The 20598-nt window shown below is 44.5% G+C and overlaps 1 protein-coding gene across 2 annotated transcripts; it reads left to right on the top strand.

Moving 5' to 3' along the window:
* The first annotated feature begins 11896 nt into the window (after positions 1-11896).
* Positions 11897-19830, top strand: ATP5MC2 (ATP synthase membrane subunit c locus 2). 2 transcript variants are annotated; one of them, XM_043446882.1, is made up of 5 exons: positions 11897-11961; positions 16200-16269; positions 17352-17429; positions 17925-18124; positions 19568-19830. In XM_043446882.1, exons 2-5 carry the CDS (start codon positions 16231-16233, stop codon positions 19680-19682), a joined length of 432 nt encoding a protein of 143 aa, XP_043302817.1. In that variant the 5' UTR covers positions 11897-11961; positions 16200-16230; the 3' UTR covers positions 19683-19830. The 2 variants fall into 2 exon arrangements, with proteins under 2 accessions (XP_043302817.1, XP_043302818.1); XM_043446883.1 differs by lacking the exon at positions 11897-11961 and adding an exon at positions 16071-16092.
* Positions 19831-20598: the final 768 nt, after the last annotated feature.

Below are 20598 nucleotides of genomic sequence, written 5' to 3'. Positions count from 1 at the left end.
ATGCCAGCTAACCAAGCACAGTTGTTCAGATAATTATCCTTTGTCTGCATACAAGGGAGGAAAAATTCCAGCTATGAAGGGACAAAATGGAGGATTTGAGCAGCTTCAGTTTCTATGTGGAGGCTCCTCAGAGAAATCGACCTTTCAAATCCACTCATGCCTACTCTTTCATGATACCTGGTCTCAATCTCTTGCCTGTGTTGATCAATCTCCACACACAGAAATGAATCAGACCTACCACCTTCCTTTTGATTAGTGCCTGGTTTTGGCTGTGTCCTCTGAATGGATTCATGATAACAAGCATCCTGAATACTGGGAAATATTTTTACTTAACTAGGAGTTGAGGGATGGAGTCACAGGAAGAAATTGGGCTCAAGGGTCCTTCTGCAGTTCTATAAGCTGCAGCCATGAACCAAGACATTCAAGAAGTCATCAAGGTCTTCATATATAATGTCTCAGAAAAGGATGCTCCAGTTATGAATAACACAACATCACAGGCTGCCTCTTACACACTACGAGGAGATGAAAGATGAGATTTAGGGGATCACAACCAGATTTAGGCAATTGATACTGGTGGAGAAGCAGAGGACTTGAATTCAAAAGAATAGGCTTTAAGATTGGTGATCAGAAGGGGCCGAAGACCAGAGAGCTGAGATGATTTCTGCAGGTCACACAGCAAGCATACAGCAGGGCGGGCTGAAGAACTCAGCTCTCCACTCTCCCAATTCATCGCCTGGACAGCACAGACTTCCTAGATTCAAGTTCTGTCTTTTCTTGCTTCCTAGCTGTGCCTGAGTTTCCTCTTCTGTAAAGTGGGATAATAATCATATCTACTTCATAGGGTTGTTGTTAGGATTTAAATAATTCATGTAAAGAAATCAGCAAAATATCTGGCACATAATCAATATTCAATAATTACTGTTTTTTATTATGAAAAATGGACACAGTTCTCATAATTCACAACCTGAATGACACAAATTGGCAAAAGGTATTCACCAATGCCTGTAAAATGCTTTGTGTTTTAATCACTAGGCCTTAAGGAAAGGAGTGAACACTGCCTTGAAAAGACATTAGGCTCTCTGTTTTGATGCCTCTAGAGAGCACTTCTCCCCTCAAACGAGTCTCACACCTTTAAGTCTGTGAGAACTGGTTTCATATAGGAGGGATACACCTGGAACAGCTTGCAGGGTTGTTATCCAGTAATTTCATTAATTCATTCATTCATTCATTGAATGCCTAGTCAAAAAGCAGCATAGTTCATCAATTCATCAAACCTCTACTGAGGAACCATTATGTGTTCAACACTTTTATAGGCAGTTATTAAACCATGAGTCCATTACTAGCTCCACTAGTGAAGAGGAAATATATATATATATATATATATATATATAATTTTTGTATCCCCAGCACCTGAACCCCAGTTTAGGCACATGGTAACTCAATAAATGTATATTAAGTGAATATATAGACACTATGGGAAATGGAAGAGAAATAGAAATATAGTTCCTTCCCTTAATAAGCTTAAACCCTTGTTGAGGAGACAAGACTTGCACACATAAAAGGATAAGTGAACAGGACTTTCCTGGCAATCCAGTGGTTAAGGCGTGAGCTCCCACTGCAGGGGGCAGGGGTTCAATCCCTGGTTGAGGAACTAAGATCCCACAGGCCACTCTGTCAAATAAATAAATTCTAAAAAATTAAAATAATTTTTAAAGGATAAGAGAACAAGACTAAACATATTAAGACCATGAATAAATTCCAGGTGATATAGACCAGGGGCTTTCCAGGCAGCACTAGTGGTAGAGAACTCACCTGCCAATGCAGGAGATATAAGAGATGCTGGTTTGACCCCTGGGTGGGGAAGATTCCCTGGAGGAGGGCATGGCAACCCACTCCAGTATTCTTGCCTGGAAAATTCCCCTGGACAGAGAAGCCTGGTGGGCTATGGTCCATAGGGTCCAAAGAGTCGGACACAACTGAAGCGACTTAACCCAGCACAGATACAGACTAGGGAGCTCAGAGGAAGTGGGGAGGGTAATACATACCATGGAAGGAGTGAGCCTGAAATAAAGAGTAGAATTTAGAACAGCTGAGACGGAGAGAAAGGGCATTCTAGCTGCAGGAGTAGAGAGAGTGACAGCATGTGGTAAGAATCTATGCATGTTACACAACAACACAAGATCAACTTAACGAGAGGGCCAGTCCATGTCTGAAAGATGGAAACCATCTGTGTTTTCAACCATGTTTCTCTGACCATTTTCCTGGTCTCCAAGAAATTATGTTTGGATTTTCTATTATTTTTCTTTTTCTTTTCACACCTTCTTCCCCTGTCTTAACATGAAAACCGAGAATCGAAACAGTAACCAGCTGCTACTGTCAGCAAAACAAACAGATTGTAAAAGCAATTACGCTATTACCATTTCTCATTCATCTACACACAAGACAACTGACTCTCCCTCTTTCCCCCACATGGCCCCAGCCTGAGCTGGGATTACTGCTGCCTAGATTGTTACTGTTTCCTTTATAAACTCCTTTTTCTTGGACCCACTCCTCCCAGAAAAAAAAAATTTACCTAGAACAAACTTCATATTTTCCCCAGCCTCCATGATTAGTTTGAGGGAAAGTGGTGATGAGTGAGAAGAAAACTGTAAACTGGGGAGGGGGGAGGGGGCATTAAATACCAGGTGCTCTGCATATATTATTGTTATTTAATTCTCACAATAACCCTATGAGGTAGATATTACTATTGCCATTTTACAAGAAAGGAAACAGACTCAGAGAGTTTGCCCGGGTTCAAAGAAGAGTAAATAAACATGAGAATACAGGTTTGAACCCAGTCTGTATGATTTCAGAGTCTATGCCCTTAGACCAGGTAAGAGGGACCTCTACCCTGGGCGAGTTTTAGAGGGTCTCTTCCTCTTGCAGGGGGAGGATAACTTTAGGCCAAGGGGGTGTGCCTACCCAGAGCTCAGGCCTGCCGACTCCTAGAACATGCTCCAGTAGCCAGACTGTCCTGCCAATTTGCCCCAAGCCGACTTCCAGGACCTCTTCCTGGGGTTTGATTTCCTGAAAACACAGAAGGAGCTGCTGGAGAGCGCAGCACCAGCCTTGTTGGTGTGGAGTTTAGAGGTGAGGCTGCCCCCAGCACGCACTTTGGTGTGAGGCCCCTCAGGTAGTGGGATAGAGCAAGGAACAGAGAGAGAACCCGAGGTCAGACTGAGGCTGGAAGAGTCCCAGGATTCTAAATGTAAATCTTCCAGCTGATATTGATATATTTGTCAAGATAAGAGGGTAGAACATGTTTTATTTAACAGTTTGTTAGCTTTGATTTATAACTTGTACATATTTAGACATTTGGTATGTAGGCTATATTTTTTATCTTGCCCTGGGCCTCACAAGTATTAGGGGTTGGCCTGCTCATCTCACTCTAACCCTCTGACTCTTTCCCAATCAGGGAATGGCACCCCAGTGACCCAGGCCAGGGAACTGGGCGCTGTCTTCACCTCTCTCACCCCCTTCATCCCCCATAACAATCAATCACTGAGGCCCATTGGTTCTTCTTCCTAAACCTCTTGAGCTCTGCCTACTTTTCTCCATCCCGGCTATCACCTCAGAGTTCAGGCCACTAACATCTCCCACCTGGATCCTAACGACAGCCCCCTAGAGCACTCCCTGTCCCCAGTCCTGCCCCCTCTCATCCATTCTGCACACTAGACCTACAGCGATTTTTCTAAAATGCAAATCTGAGCTCATGCTCTGGTTTAAATGGCTTCTGGCTGCTTTCTGGATAAAACCCAAATGGCTTGAGTTTGATGTTCAAGATCCTTCAGGATCTAGACACTAACAACCAGTCTCTGCACCCTGTTGCACTCACAACTATTCATTCTGACCACACTGAGTTTCTTGCCCTTTGTGGAAGAGACCACTTATCCCTCTCTTCAAGCTTTGTCCTTACTGCTCCTTCTCTGTGGAACATCCTTCTACTTCCTCTCTTTCCAGGTTCTTTGAGTTTCTTGTAAATGTCACCTCATCGTGGGAGCCTCCCTTGACTACTAGTTCTCAGGACTGAAATATATGTCCTCCCTATGCGTTCCCACAGCATCCAGTGCTTATCCGTCTTAAAACACTGTCAAATTGTGTTGAAATTATTTGCCTTTTGCTTCCCTATATTCCCTGATAGGCTAAAGCTTTTTAAGGGCAAGTACTCTATCTGATTCACCATTCAATCATTCACAAAATTTCTTTTGAGAGCCTGTTAAGTGCCAGGCACTTTTCTAAACGCTGAGGATACAGTGGTGACAAGGTCTCTCAACTAGTGGAGCTTATCTTCTAGTGAGGAAAAAAGCAATAAAAATAAAACTATGATAAGTGCTAAAAAGAAAAATGAAGGAGGATAATGAGATAAAGAAGGGAAGATGGAGGAGTTTCCTGGTGGTCCAGTGGTTAAGACTCTGCGCTTTCAACCATCTCTGGTTCTGGAATTCAGATCTCACAAGCAGCATGGCCAGAAAGTTAAAAGGGGCTGGGGAGTGGCGGCTATTTGAACTGACCACCACTGGGGGTGGTCAGAAAAGCCCTCTCTAAGGAGGTGCTATTTGAGATGAGACCTAGATGAAATGAGAGAGTGAGCATAACCTAGGAGAATGATCCAGGTGGAGGAAACAGCAAAGGTGGTTCCGAGGGGAGACAAGTAAGTGTGGTGTGACTGAGGGTCAATAAGAGCCTAGTGTAGCTGAACTCTGAAATTTTTTTCTATGAGAACTGGAAAACCATTGGGAAGCTTTAAGTTGCATGATCTGATCTACATTTCAATAGATCACTTTAGCTGCTTATTAGGTGGTGAGTAGACCATGGCAAGACCAGACTGGAAAAGGCAGAACAGCTAGGAGGCCATAGTAGTGGTCCACCAGGAGATGTCACTGGCTTGGACCCAGATAGATCTTGGAAGTGGTGACTGGTGAGCAAGTGTGGAATATATTCGTATTCTCAGAGTCTAGCATGACGTCTGGCTAGACAGTCAATAAATAGTTGATGAATGAATTAAGAATTAATTAATCCAAATAAATGAGGACTCTGAGCTGGAACTGAAATCATCCATCCTTTAAGCCTCTACTAAAATCCCAACCCTGCTAAAAACTGGAAGTAGATAGCTGATACTGACAAAGAGTCAGGACTAGGCTATATATATTTGTTAATTCCTAAAAATCCACAGGGAAATGACAAATAACCCAATAGGAAAATGGGCAGAAGACATATATGAATAGGCATTTCACATAAGGAGAAGCATGAGTGGCCAATAAATATATGAAAAGATGCTCAACTTCCCTAATAATAAGGCAAATATAATTAAGTATAAATTCAAATCACCATTTTATATCCAATAGATTGACTAAATACCAAAATTGGTAAGGATAGGGTAGCAAGCAAAACTCTTATATACTTTAGTAGGCATAAATGTTGGAAAACAGTTTGACATTATCCAGAGAGGTTGAAAAATTCATATGCTTCAACCCAGCAATTCATATATATGTACCCTGAAGAAACTCTTACCCATGTATACTAGGAGAAATGTTCTGAGCAGCATTGTTTGTAGTGGCAAACAGCTGAAAACAATCCTAAATACTCTTCAACAGGGAAATTAATTGACAAATTGGTGGGCTATGATATAGCAATGAAAGTAAACAAACTATAGCTACCTACATCAGCTTCAGTGAATCTTAGAAACATAATGTTGAATGAAAAGAGTAAGTAAAGAAGGATACAAGTAATATTATATCACTTTTAGAACAGTAGGGGGAAAAGACCAAAATAAGCAATATGGTAAAAATATGAGGAAAAATCTTGAAATGATAAACATAAAAGTCAAGGATTACTTTACTATAGGAGAGATGCATGTGTTGGGGGGCGGGGGGATGGCTCAGTGGTATTAGTATTTTTTTTTTCTTTTCCTAAACTGGGGGTCATCTAATGGATGTCTATTTTATTATTATGCTTTATAATTTATATTAAAGTCACCTCTGAGGAGGCAAGGATTTTTGTCTTATTTTATTCACATCTGTGTTTCCAGCACCTAGAACAGCACCTGGCACATAGTAGGATCTCCAAAAATATCTATTGCATAAATTATATTCATTAATCGCATTCCTTTATGTAATTCAAATACTTTAAATTTTCTTAAAAGAAGAAAAAAAACTACTTTTTAATCATAGTGCCCCCTTGATCATTCTAAATGGAAATCATACTGCTTCCTCAACTCCTATAACCCATATAACCCATTAAACCTTGCTGCAAGTTATAGTTATATATGTACATGTTTTTCCTAGTGATTATTAACTTATGAAGACAAGGGACTGTGCTTTCTCCTTTTTTATTCCTAATCACAATATATGGTACAGCACCTTACATACAGTAGATGCTCAGTTAATACTGGTCGAATACTTAAAGTCACAGGAGGTGAGGGCAAAACAGGCAGAACAGATCTATGCTATTTACATTTAAAGCCGAAAAAGAATTCAATAGTCAGCAAGTGTTTTCCTACAATGTGCAGTTAAGAAAACTGAAGTCCAGAGAGGTGAACTGATTTTTTTCAAAGTCACATAGTTAAGAACGGTCCCAAATTTAGGGCTTCCCTGGTGGCTCAGTGGTGAAGAGTCCACCTGCCAATTCAGGAGACATGGGAGTAATCTCTGATCCAGGAAGATGCCACATGCCTTGGAGCAACTAAGCCTGTGGGCCACAGTTATTAAGCCTGTGCTCTAGATCTGCGGAACCGCAACTCCTGAGTCCACATGCTGCAACTACTGCGCCCATGTTTACTATAGCCTGTGCTCTGCGACAAGAGAAGACACTGCAACGAGAGAGTAGCCCCCGCTCTCTGCAACGAGAGAAAACTGCACAGCAGTGAAGACTCAGCACAGCCAAAAATCAACCAATTAATTATGTTATTTTTTAAAAGATATTCCCACATCTACATTCAGATCTCTAACTTTCAGTCTTAAGCTCTTTACAATGTATCAGAATGACCTTTTTCTTTTTTTGATTGGAGTATAATTGCTTTACAATATGTTAGTTTGTGCTGTTCAAGACAGTGAATCAGCTATATGTACATATATATCCCCTCTCTCTTGGACCTCCCTCCCACCTTGCCCCTTCCCACCCCTATGTCATCACAGAGCACTAAGCCGAGTTCCCTGCGCTATACAGCAGGCTCCCACTAGCTATTTCTTTACACAGGGTGGTATGTGTATGTCAATGATCACAATGACTTTCATTTTCTGTTTTGTCTCTGTGTGTTCTTTGGCTTGGGAGACAATAAATGGCAGGGACCAAATCTGTTCACATAAATACTTAATCATAGTTTCTAGATAAATACGTAGAGCATGTATAAGTTCACCTTATAAATTCAAAAGAACTTAGGTTCTTCCCAGCAAAAACTTGTCTGGCCTTCTCTCACCAACGCTTCCACTGATCCCTGTCTTGGAATCCTGGATAACCATGACACTTTTTCTTCTTCCATCTACTGTTTGTTTTTTTTTTTTTTCTCCAAGAGTAGGGAGGTTTACTGATGGCTCACAATCCTGTTATTCTGGGGAACTGATTTAGCAAGAGAAAATAGAAAAGTCCATCAGTCAGTGCCTACCAGTCCCAAAAGCTTGAAATTAACAATCTCAAATAAATAGAGGAACATAGCACCCAAGAATAGTCCTTATGGCAGTGTAAAGTTACCACCAGCTTTAGAAAACAGACTGCTTATCAGAAAGAGAATCAGGAGAGTTAATATCAGATGGAACCTTACGGATCACCTACTTCTCCCCCTGATTTTTCCAAATGGGGACACTGAAACTTTGACAGATGAAGTAACTTGCATAGCTACTCAGCTAGTTAGTAGCAGGGCTGGGACCAGATTCCTAATCTCCTGCCTCCAAGACAGCTGTTCTTCCCATGCCACACGCTGGCAACATGTGCCTCTAACAAAATGCATCATAAAGTAGCCTCCTCTTAAACCACCAGAAATGAAAACCAAATTATTCAAATCCATCCTCTTTGGCTATTTTTTTTTTTCCTTTCATTTCTCTGTGTCCTAGTCTCTCTCTTTTTACCACTCTTCTGTTTCCCTCTGTGAATCCTTCTCTCTGTTTGGGTTTCAAATTGAACTGTAGCATGCCTGCATGACTCTCTTGATTTTTCTTCTCTAAGCTATTGTTTCCAGTCCAAAGGCAAATATGCATAAACCAGTCAAGACTCTTTCTTGGTGACCTTTGTGGAAAAAGAACTCTCAGAATTTCTATATGAAAGGTGCTGGACCTCCCTCCTAGCCTCTCCAGTCAATTAAAATGAGTCTCTGGCCCCCCTGAGGGTTGTTAACCAATCCTAAGAAAGAAAAGATCAATCTCATTTCACCATCATCACTGTGCAGGGAGGTGGCTAACCAGTCAGAATCTGCCACTAACGGTCCTTAGAAAAACTGGCCAATCAGGCCAACCTTGTTACTTGGTCTGGTAGGAAAAGAAAAGGATTGATTGGAAAGGATAGTTCTGGCTCCACACCCTTTCCTTTCTGGACCCTAGTTTTCCCTCAGTAAAGTGAAGGAAGAACCCTTTCCCAAGCCCTTGGTTAAGAAAATCCCTAGACCCTTAGCTAATGTTCTCTTGGATTATATTTTGCTGTCTTCAAATTCACCCCTCTGCACATACCTCCAACCACTTTTTGTAGTCTCATGCCTCCAGGTTTAATGTCTGGTTGCAAATCTGGTAGCCCTGGGAATTCTCAGCCCTCCCCACAGATCCCCACCCACTAACCTGTCAAGTAACTCCTTTGTGTGATTTATGTAGGTAAAAAAGTTCAGAAAGCCATAGTTGAGTTTCTTTCAGGGGCTATCATTGCAAGAAGCTGGCAATAAAGTCTCTAGGAAGCAGAGCAGAACTGAGCTGCAATGCTCCCAACTATAACACTACTACTAACACACACACACACACACACACAAATGTTATTATATTACTAGCATTTATTGAACAGTTACTAAGTTCCAAGCTCCTTGCTAAAAGCTTCAGGTATCTCTGCACAGTCATGTTGGCTCTTTGCAACCCCATGAACTGTAGCCCTCCAGGTTGTTCTGTCCCTGGGATTTTCCCAGCAAGAATACTGGAGGGGGTTACCATTTCCTCCTCCAGATGTCCTGACCCAGGCATGGAAACTGCGTCTCCTGCATTGGCAGGCAGATTCTTTACCACTGCACCACCTGGGAAGCCCAAAAGCTTCATGTATATTATCCCAATATTTGTTGCTGAGCAAGCATTATTATCGGGCTTCTCAGGTGGCGCAATGGTAAAGAATCCACCTACCAAGCAGGAGACTTGGGTTCGATTCCTGGGTCGGGAGGAACCCCTGGAGAAGGAAATGGCAACCCACTCCAGTATTCTTGCCTGGAGATATCCCACAGAGTAGCCTGGCCATCTACAGTCAAAGGGGTCAGATGAGACTTAGTGACTAAACGACTATGAAGAATTATCATTCCCAAATTACATAAAAGAAGATAGATATAGAGGGGTTAAACAGCTTGCCCAAGGTCACACAGCAATTTGGGAAGCCAGGTGTATGAATTCAGAGCCTACCACTGAACGGAGGTAAGGGAGAAATAAACATATCAGACACAGGCTCCTTCTCCAATTCTCCTTTGGATTGTTAGAGATATCTGAGAGGGGTCTAAATTGTCGCAACAAACAGCTGCAACAACTGGCTAGTGGTGGCGGCTCCTACGAGCTGTGGAAGTTTTGCCCTGAGGATGTCCAGCCGCGGGCTAAAAGGAATTCAGTGTGGGCGGGCTTGAGGTGTCTGGGGACCTCAGGAGATTTATTTTTTTGCCAACTGCTTCCAGGCATGAGGTATCTTAGCTCTCAGACCAAGGATTGAACCCCCACCTCCTGCATTGGAAGCTTGGAGTCCTAACCGCTGCACCGCCAGGGAAGCCCCCCAGGAGATATTCTTGTAGCCTATTTTTCCTTTCTCCTCTGAGCATCTCACCCTGTGCCTGGCACCGCTTGGGACCTGGTAAATACCTGTTGAGTGATTCCCAAGGATACCAGTTCCATTTCTCACCTACCCGCAACCTCACCCCGAGTCAACAACTGGAAATGGAGAGCGATCTGGGCATTTCAGGGGAACCAGTGAGATTCCAAATTCTCGAGCTGGAATCTTAGATTTAGGAAAGGCGGGAAGTCTCCCACCCTTCTCCTCCTCGCCCGCTTCTCCGATTTCTCCCTACTCCTTCCCCTCCCTTTCAGAAGCTCAGGGCCATAAAAATGCAGATGGAGGATCGGTGTGAAATAACGGGCCCATATAAATCCCTCTGCCGCCCGCCTGCAAGATGGATTGGCCGCATTGAAATTCCTCCGCGAGGATAATTAAACTCGGGGCCTCATCCGGGCAAAATTACATTCCTGTAATGGCGTCGCTCGGGGTCCCGGGAAATTGCTCCGTGGGCTTTCAGCGGCGGTTTTTATCGCCGGCCGGGGTGTGCCTGGCTGCGGCTCGCCTCTCCTCCGGGACCGTAAAGCTGCTGCCGTGATTTATCCTCCCCTTCTCCCAAATCCGATTAAATGGAGGAGCTCGGGGCCGGGGCGCCGCGGGGCCCGGGAGCCGGGAGGGGGCGGCGGGAAGGACGGGGCCAAGGAGGGGAGGACAAACGGCCCCTCAGAGGGTGGCGGATTTGGCTTTATTTACAGCCGCGGCCTTCTTTTTATTTTTTTATTTTTTATGGGGGTTTGGTGAGCTTTCCCCGTCTTTCTCGTGCTGCGTTCAAGACGATGCCTGGACGGCCGAGGTTTGGACGCGAGGGAAAGTGGGTAGGCCTTGTGGACCTCCCTCCAAAGGAACAGGTCAGACCTATCTGGGACATAAAGCAGCCTAGAAGAAGAGGTGAGGGCCAGGAGGCCCCCTACTTTCTCCCATGGGGAAAGGACGAGCAAAAGGGGAAGAAGCTGAGGGACCTCCATAAGAGCACGTCCTGGGGGTGGGGGACTGCTTATCTTAACTCGTGTAGATGAAGCCTGAGCAGAGGCCCTGGCATGCCTGGTTTGACCTCCCAACCTCACTGCTGGTCTCTGATGCCCTCTATTCCTTGACTGTCTCAGGCCTCAGGAAAGAATGCTTAGGGTCAGGGCTCTCGAGCCCTAATCATCTTTAGCCCCTATCTTCTGATTCCCTGATGCTGATTTTCTCATAGTTGATCACTGGAATAAGAAGAGGGAAATAAAAGTGAAGCCACTAGAGGCTGCTACTGCTGCTAAGTCACTTCAGTTGTGTCCGACTCTTAGCGACCCCATGGTCCGCAGCCTACCAGGCTCCTCCATCCATGGGATTTTCCAGGCAAGAGTACTGGAGTGGGGTGCCATTGCCTTCTCCGAGCCACTAGAGGCAACTGGGGCATTTTTCTGACTATCCGCCCATTGAATCCATAAATCCTGGGTCGGTGGCAACAGGCGTCGGGAATCCTGTGACCTCATTTTCCTTCTGCTAGATTTTGGACATTGAACCCCATTTCGATTGTATGCCATTTAACACTGAAATTCTGGACAGTTGGGTTTTCTTCTCACCGCCCCCCACCCCGTCGTCCCCCCCCCCCCCGCAGTGTGATCGCGCATGCTTGGAAAAGAGAAGCAAATCCAAGATCCCAGCCGCTGTGCTGAGCAAACCGCAGGCCACGTTACGGATCGGCTTACACTGCGGAGTGTCCTCATTTCTCAGGCTCGGCCTGCAGTTTCTCCTCTCAGACGCCAGGTGGAGTGACTGGCTGGCTACCGCCACAGAGCTGGCAGGCGGCGCTGTGGTGCCTGGGCCCTCAAGTTTGTGATCTCTCTATCCTTGGCGGAGCGACTCTTTGGTCCGGGCCGCGCCTGCGCTGAGCCTCCTTTTCCTATTCCCGCCCCTCCCCGCCCCTCTCTGTCTTCTCTGCACTGGGAGCAGGTAAGGCCTTGGGCCCTCGCGCCCGTGTTGCGCCGCGCACGCGCGCCGGGCGCCCACCTCGCGTGGATGGTCTGAGGCCCTTACCTTGCGTGCTCCCACCTGGGTCCTCACGCCCTCCCTTGCCCCCGTATCCCCGCGCGTCAGGGCTGCCCCTTCCTCGTGCCGGTGACCTCCAGCCGCGCGGGCCTGGCGCCATCTTTGATGTCTCGTGGAGGGGGGGAGGGCGCCTGGGAGCTGTCGAAAGTCAAATCCCAGAGTGCTCATTTTACCTGTCGCTTGCAAACGCTCTTTTCTCACCCTTTTGCCCTTTCAGAACTGTCCCAACCCCCAGACTCTCCCCTCCAATTTCTCCTTTCTCTTCTCATCCTGACTCGTGCTTTCCTTATTCTGAAACCTCCAGACTTTTGGCCCCAGGATCTCAAGTGTCGAGCAGTGGAGATTGGTGGATTGTCTAAAGCCACCAGTCCCTCTAGGCAGCACCCCTCGATTTAAAAAGTAAACCATGAAAGTGGTAGAAATGAACAGCACAGCCAAAGCACCCCCTACCTTCAGGCTGTGGACTGGGAGAGAGCTATAGCAGAAAAGAGGCAGGCTTCTTTGGTACCGCGTATCGTCTCCCAGTGACGTTCTCTTCCTTCCACTGCGGTGAAGCGGAAAAAAACAAGTCGTGGGCTTTGTGAAGGTTTTCCTTTAGAGGCAACAGGCCTAAAAAGCGGAGGGGCCAGCATGGGGTGCTACCCACTTGCCAGGTTTCCTGTCAAGGGGTTTACTGAGAGTCCCCAGACTCTGCCCTCAAGAGGAAAAGGTTAAGAAAGGGAACGATTAAGTAGCAGCCCTGTAACTCCCTGGCTGACCTCCACTGAGGAAGAAACCCATGAACCTGGGTAGTGCTGTTCCCCAAGGTGATATTGGTTAACAAGTGCAGACTTGGCCAAGTTTAGGTGGCCAGCAGAGGGATCACCGCTTCCTGCAGACTTCCTTCAGTTCCACATCAGGCTCTTCCCATATGTTATTTCATTTAATCCCTCTAAGAGCTATATTTTAAAAATGATGATATTGAGGTTTTGTTGCCTTGGGGGAAAAAAGTCTCCTTTTTTTAAGCTTAAAAGAAATTTTGGATTTTTGACCTAAGAAAACCTGAACAACCTGGCAGCAAAATTGGGTTAGACTTACATATGGGCAGAAATCAGAGTTCCGGAAAGGACAAGAGTTGACGACATCCATTAATGTAAAAGTAACATTCTGGAACCAGAAGTTAATCTGGGAAAGTATTAGTCCAGCTCATTCAAGGAAGTGTCATTTAACAGGCCTAAGTAATCACTGAGTATTTCAACCTGTAGCATATTAGAAAGCGTTAAGAGTGAGAAGAGTTCAAATTCTTATTCTACCACTGCCATAGTTTTAAAACTTTTTAAGACCACGCTCTCCAAGTACCTAAGAATCATTTGGGAAGCTTCACTGAAATATAGAACGTTATTATTGTTTAGTCTCTAAGTCATGTCCCACTCTTTTGTGACCCCATGGACTGTAGCCAGCCAGGCTTCTCTGTCCATGGGATTTCCCAGGCATGAATACTGGAGTGGGTTGCCGTCTCCTTCTCCAGGGGATCTTCCCCACCCAGGAATCGGAATCAGACGCCTTATCCATTAGGCCCCACCCAGGAATCGAACCCGAGTGTCCTGCACTGTCAGGCGGATTGTTTACTGCTGAGCCACTAGGGAACCCCAAAATAGAGTACTTGGGCCTTATTCCCAAGGAGAATCTTGGCCCAGAAAGCCTTAAGGTGAGACCGAAGAATATGCATTTTTTGTTTGTTTGTTTGTTTTTCTTTCTTGGCCACAGTTCATGGTCAAGGGATCTTTGTTCCCTGACCAGGGATCCCTGCAGTAGAAGTGCAGATTCTTAACCATTGGACTGTGAGAGAAGTCCCACATTTTTAATACATACACAGTCCCTACCCTCCTGTAACTAGTTCAGGTGGGCCTCCAAGTGTACTTGGAAAAACCCTGCCTGTAGGTCTTTAACTCACCCACTCGTCTCTGAGTTCTACCAATTTAGGTACCTCAAGGGTGTTAACATTGTTTAAGGTCTTTTTTTTTTAAGTCTTTATTGAATTTGTTACAACATTGCTTCTGTTTTTTGTTTTGTTTTGTTTTGTTTTTTGCCCTGAAGCATGAGGGATCTTAGCTCCCCAACCAGGGATTGAGCCCTAATCCACTGCCCTGGAAAGCTAAGTCTTAATCACCAGGGAAGTCCATGTTTAAGGTCTTGAGGATACAGAATTGAATACCCCTTAGAATGATGGTGGAAATGAATACTTTTAACAGTCATTGCTAATTAGAGTAATGACAGATTTCCTCCTTGATCTGCCTTATCTGGTTAATTAACATAGGAGATAAGTGTTTTGACAAATGCTTCCTCAGTCTGTCAGTTAAGTAGCTTAGTGTCTCTTTGCAGCCCCATGGATTGCAGCACACCAGACTTCCCTGTCCATCACCAGTTCCCGGAGCTTATTAAAACTCATGTTCATTAAGTCAATGACGCCATCCAACCATCTTATCCTCTGTCATCCCCTTCTCCCCCAGCCTTCAATCTTTCCCAGCATTAGGGTCTTTTCAAATGAGTCAGCTCTTTGCATCAGGTGGCCAAAGTATTGAAGTTTCAGCTTCAGCATCAGTCCTTCCAGTGAATATTCAGGACTGATTTCCTTTAGGATAGACTGGTTGGATCTCCTTGCAGTCCAATGGACTCTCAAGAGTCTTCTCCAATACCACAGTTCAAAAGCATCAATTCTTCAGCGCTCAGCTTTCTTTATAGTCCAACTCACATCCATACATGACTACTGGAAAAACCATAGCTTTGACTAGACGGATCTTTGTGGGCAAAGTAATGTCTCTGCTTTTTAATATGCTGTCTAGGTTGGTCATAACTTTTCTTCCAAGGAGCAAGCATCTTTTAATTTCATGGCTGCAGTCACCATCTGCAGAGATTTTGGAGCCCCCAAAAAATAACAGTCTATCACTGTTTCCATTGTTTTCCCATCTATTTCCCATGAAGTGATGGGACCAGATGCCATGATCTTAGTTTTCTGAATGTTGAGTTTTAAGCCAACTTTTTCACTCTCCTCTTTCACTTTCTTCAAGAGGGTCTTTAGTTCTTTGCTTTATGCCATAAGGCTGGTGTCATCTGCATATCTGAGGTTATTGATGTTTCTCCCGGCAATCTTGATTCCAGCTTGTGCTTCATCCAGTCAGCATTTTTCATGATGTACTCTGCATATAAGTTAAATAAGCAGGGTGACAATATACAGCCTTGATGTACTCCTTTCCCGATTTGGAACCAGTCTGTTGTTCCATGTCTGGTTCTAACTGTTGCTTCTTAACCTGCATACAGATTTCTCAGGAGGAGGGTCAGGTGGTCTGATATTCCCATCTCTTTTAAGAATTTTCCATGGTCTGTTGTGATCCACATGGTCAAAGGGTTTGGCGTAGTCCGTAAAGCAGCAGATGTTTTTCTGGAACTCTCTTGCTTTTTCGATGATCCAGCGGATGTTGGCAATTTGATCTCTGGTTCCTCTGCCTTTTCTAAATCCAGCTTGAACATCTTTGACAAATCTTTTGACATGTTTTGACAAACGTTTCCTGGTAATTCAATAAGAGGATTGCTAGAGGCCCTTTCAGAGTCTTGGCCTTATGCACATATCTTCCAAGAGTCTTTTTTTTGGGGGGGGGGGAGGTGGCTTGGCTATATGGCTTATAGGATCTTAGTTCCCCAATCACGGATGGAACCCATGCCCCCTACAGTGGAATCTCAGAGTCCTAACTACTGGACTGCTAGGGAATTACCCTGATAGTCTTAAAGGGCAACATTTTTAGATCCAGGAAGTGAAGGCTTGAGAAGAGTTCCTTTTGGATAAGAGACTGAGGGGAAACTTGGGCAAAAGATGCTGGGAAAATTCATCTACAGTCCCAACTCGTGAGGCTATGGAAGGAGATAACATGTCTTAAAGCTGGGACCAAGTGGCTTCTTGTTCAGACCAAGAGAAGTCACTTGATTATAAGGAAATATTGGAAATTGTGTGGAGGAAATCCTGACTTCAGGGTTCTCATTCCATCTCTGCTAAGACTTGAGGTCAGTTACTGCTTTCTGGGCCATTTAAGTTTTCCAGAGCACCTACTAATACAGCTGTCTTTTGATGAGCAAGAACAACACTTACACTGCTGCTTCTGTAATTGCAGCTTTCCTGCCACAGCCCTTCATCCCCTGAAAATGTACGCTTGCGCCAAGTTCGTCTCCACCCCCTCCTTGGTGAGTACCCACCTTTCCCAAGAAAGTTTTTAAGGAGAGGTGTTTTGTCTTTTGCTTCTCAGACCTTATGCTTCACAGTTGGGCCCTTTGCCTTGCTAGCCTGACGAGACAGTGAATGCTTCCTAGGCGTTCCTTGCCTTGTGTCCCATGAAGGCCAATTGATTTTTCTCATGCAGTCATAACAGAAGAGCATAAATGAGCATCTAGGCTAAGATCAGGTTATTCCTATCAGAAACACTGTGTCCTTGTAAACTGGAGCCCTGCCAGAAATGGTAAACATGAAATAAATTGCCTAAGTCAGACTGAGTATGCACTGTGTACAGGATTTTGTCCTGAGTGTCAGAGAGCTATAGCTAGGAGTTCCTCTGGAAGCTTAAATTTGGGTGGGAAGTTAAAATACACATAGGAAAAATATTTGATTCAAAAGCAACAGGATGGAAGAAATGAAAGAGTATTTGATAGTGGAGGCAATCAGTTCATTCACTCATAAGTGAAAAGGAGTGATGCTGTTAGTTGGTATTATTTATTGAGCACTTGCTGTGCCTGGCATTGAGTCTACCAGTTTATGTACATAATCTTATTTACTCCTCCAGTCAACCCTGAGATATGTTATTCCCATTTGATAGATAAGAAAGCAGGCTTAAAAAGATTTACATGACTTGTCCTAAGATCACACAAGTCAGATAGAGCTAGGATTTGAATCTAGTTATATATGACTAAAGCCTTGGCTGTTAACCACCATGTTGTCTATTTTGGAGACGCTGGCTTGGAGTTAGAAAAGACATCCAGGAGGGGGTACATTTTCAGCATAGGTCTTTGTGCCTATTTTCCAGAACAGTGTGTTCAGGGAAAGATGTTCCAGTCATTCACTTCCTTCTAATGAGCTGGCCATTACCAGTATATGTGTAGATTTTTTATTGAGTGAAGTAAATGCTTTAAATGAATGATTCCAGATTCTCTTTTGAGATTCCAATTTAAGTTCTAGTGAATAAATGGGGCATCTCAGTAATAATTTGCAGTAGTTCTAAAACTCCTCTCCACAGCCTTTCTTGACCTTCTTGACCTTGTATTATTCCGGCTAGATCAGGAGAACCTCTACACTATTGAGCCGATCACTGTCTGCAGTGGTGGTAAGACGACCAGAGACACTGACAGATGAGGTACCTTACGAGTGGGACTGGACCTGTGGGGAGGGGTGAGGGTGGGGATGGGGTGGGGAAGGGAGGGTTACCTGACAGAACCAGTAGGGGGAGTGCTGAGGACTCATGATACCATATACAATGTGATATATTCCCTAATGTTCCAGCTTTTGCCATTGGCAGCACATGCCCCTGTGTGCTGCTTGTAACTCCCATTTTACTTGATCTAGTGTACTGACTTGAGTTGGGAGCATGTAGCCCAGGAAGATGATCTCAAGGCATCAGGAACAGGCTAGGGCTGTAGTCTTCCATTTCTAGACTGTACCTGAGTCATGAAGATATTTGACATCCACCTCTTTCATTTAAAAGTTCTGCTTGGCAGTAGAGTTTTCTGGGGAGTTAAAAGACTATCTATTTGGAGGAGAAATGATGGGAGAAAGGGATTAAATGGTACCGAAGTTTTCCAAAGCAAAAAAAGGATTTCCTAAAAACTTTCTATCTGCTGCTTCTTCACAGAGCCACAGCAGCTTGGCAGCAGTCCCCCGTCCCCTGACCACCTCACTTACTCCTAGCCGCAGCTTCCAAACCAGTGCCATTTCAAGGGACATCGACACAGCAGCCAAGTTCATTGGAGCCGGGGCTGCCACAGTAGGGGTGGCTGGCTCTGGAGCTGGAATTGGGACTGTGTTTGGGAGTCTCATCATTGGTTATGCCAGGTAAGATGGGCCCTCCACTGGCTCTCTGCCGTGCTTCCACAGGTCTGGGCAGAAATATTTGGGGTTCTGGAGCTGTAGTATCCTATACAGTAGCCACTAACCACATAATGGTATTCAGATGTGAGTTTTAACTAAAAATACACTGACTTAAGTTTTGTACATTTTCAGTGTAGCTCAGCAGCCACATGTGACTCGTAGCTACCATTTTGGAAAGTTCTATTGGACAGCTTTGGTTTAAAGTAGGAGTCAGCAAACTAAGGCAAGAGGTCTGTATTTGGGCCTGCCTGGTTTTGTATAGCTGAACTAAGAAGGGTTTTACATTTTTAAAGGTTCATGAAAATAAAAAAGGTAACAGGTTGTATGTGACCCGCAGAGCCTAAAATATTTGCTGTCTAGCCCTTTACAGAAAAAGTTTGCCACGTCCACCCCCCAGTCTAAAGCCTCAGCATAGTGGCTCTGCTACTGTTTTTCCCTGTCCCCGGGAATTCCCTTATCACTCCTGGGAAAACTGCTTCTGCATCCAGCCCCGGTGCTCCCTGACATTTGGGAGTGTTTGGTCCCCAACAGCTCTGGGCAACTCAGTGTTAGAGCTAAATTAATCCTTCAGAGACCTGCAAGTTCTCTCAATGTCTTTGGGGAAATAAGTTTATTTTTTAGGATTTGTATGAAATAAGAAACTTCTGTGTCCACAATTCTGTTAAAAGCTAGTGTTGCTTCACTTTATCCATCAAGTCTTCTGGAGGTGACAGTAAGGGAAATAGAAATTATATATTGATTTTCAGAATTAGGAGTCCTTTATCCCATTTTGACTCATATTGTCTAAATATGACGCGCCCCCCCCTCCCGCCCCCAGGCGGTTTGCAGCCCAAAATCTTTTGACTGTTTTGAAATAAGAGAAGTTGTTTGTCCCTCTGATGTCCTTGTCCACTAGAATAGTGTTTTTCTAATTGTGTTACATAAAGCCCTAGGGTTCTGAGGGTACACCCCAGAGACTCTTAGAGAATGAAGGGGAGACCAATCAAACAAGACTTCCAGTTCCGCCACTCCATCACACTTTAGCTGTTACACGTTTTGTATTATGGGGTTCTACTGCTTAAAGTTTGGAAATGCTGCTCTGATAGACCCTGCCTCCCAGAGATATCTTCCATCCTGGTTGAACCCTGGATAGTTAAGTGTCCAGACCCAGGGAAGATGTGGTGATACAGTGGAGGAGGTAATGTTTGTACCTGGGCTGTGTTACAGAATTTTGGATTGTCCCCTCCCCCATTCATCTCTGTAGAGACCTTGATGGGTCAGAGCAAGAAATGGGGCATGATGGTGTCACCCTGAGAGACCCGTTACCTGAAATGTTAGCTTGAAATAGATTTTCCCTGAGCCCTCTTTTAATGTTTGTCTTTTTCTTTATATGGACTAGAAATTCAGTCTTCTCTCTTCCCCTCCCAGGAACCCTTCTCTGAAGCAGCAGCTCTTCTCCTACGCCATTCTGGGCTTTGCCCTCTCGGAGGCCATGGGGCTTTTTTGCCTGATGGTGGCCTTTCTCATCCTCTTCGCCATGTGAAGGAGACGTTTCCACCTCCCATAGTTCTTTCTCCCGTGTCTCGTCTGCCCCGTATGTTTCTTTTTCTGTACCTCCCCAGGCAGCCTGGGGAAAGTGGTTGGCTCAGGGCTTGACAGAAGGAAGACAAATAAATACTGTATTAATGAGATGTTTCTTGAGTCTCCTGTGTATATTTCTTTTCCACAATTGGCTGAATGCCTTGGTGAAAGTATAAGGCCAGAGGTTAGTGATGGTTTTAAACTCAACGTGGATCTGGGCTCACTTAGTGTTCATTCTCTATGTTGGGAAAGCTTTATTCAAATTAGTGCTCCTTTTTAATAATTTTCACTTGGGATAGCCTGTTACCATGGAGAATTGGGACAGAAGCAACATACAGTGCCGGTTTAAAATTTTGACTAAAGTGGTTGTCTGTTTTCACTGCCACTATCCTGGCTGATGTCCTCATTGCCACCCACTGGTCTATTGCAATAACCTCTTAATTGGCCTTCTGCCTGCCATCTGTACCCTCTGGCATTTACTTCTACCCACCACTGCCAGGTTAATCTGTAAATGTAGGGCTGGTTCTGCCATTGACCAATTCAAAAATAGTCTGATTCAACTTTCTCAGCTTATGTCTTATTCCCATTACACTCTACCCAAAGTGGACTGTTTTGTCATTTTTCACTTTCCTGCTTTCCTGTCCTTACGTATCTGCAGGCCTTGAACTTTGTCCATCTCTATGTTTTCTTTGCCTGAATCTTTAGTCACTTTCCTCTTTTTTTCAAACTTTCCCTGTTACCCTGAAAGACTTACTTTAAATGCTACCTCTTCCATGAAGCTTTCATCTGGTTTCCCTCTACTTTCAGTCAAACGAGCATTAGTCCATTTAAAGGACTATAAAGCATGCTGCGTACTTTATAATGCTTACTGTGTGTGA

Source organism: Cervus canadensis, chromosome 25 (assembly GCF_019320065.1).
Source record: "Cervus canadensis isolate Bull #8, Minnesota chromosome 25, ASM1932006v1, whole genome shotgun sequence".
In the NCBI taxonomy this organism is placed as follows: domain Eukaryota; kingdom Metazoa; phylum Chordata; class Mammalia; order Artiodactyla; family Cervidae; genus Cervus; species Cervus canadensis.
Note: the sequence above shows the minus strand (reverse complement) of the source record. Positions and strands in the feature narration are given on the sequence as shown.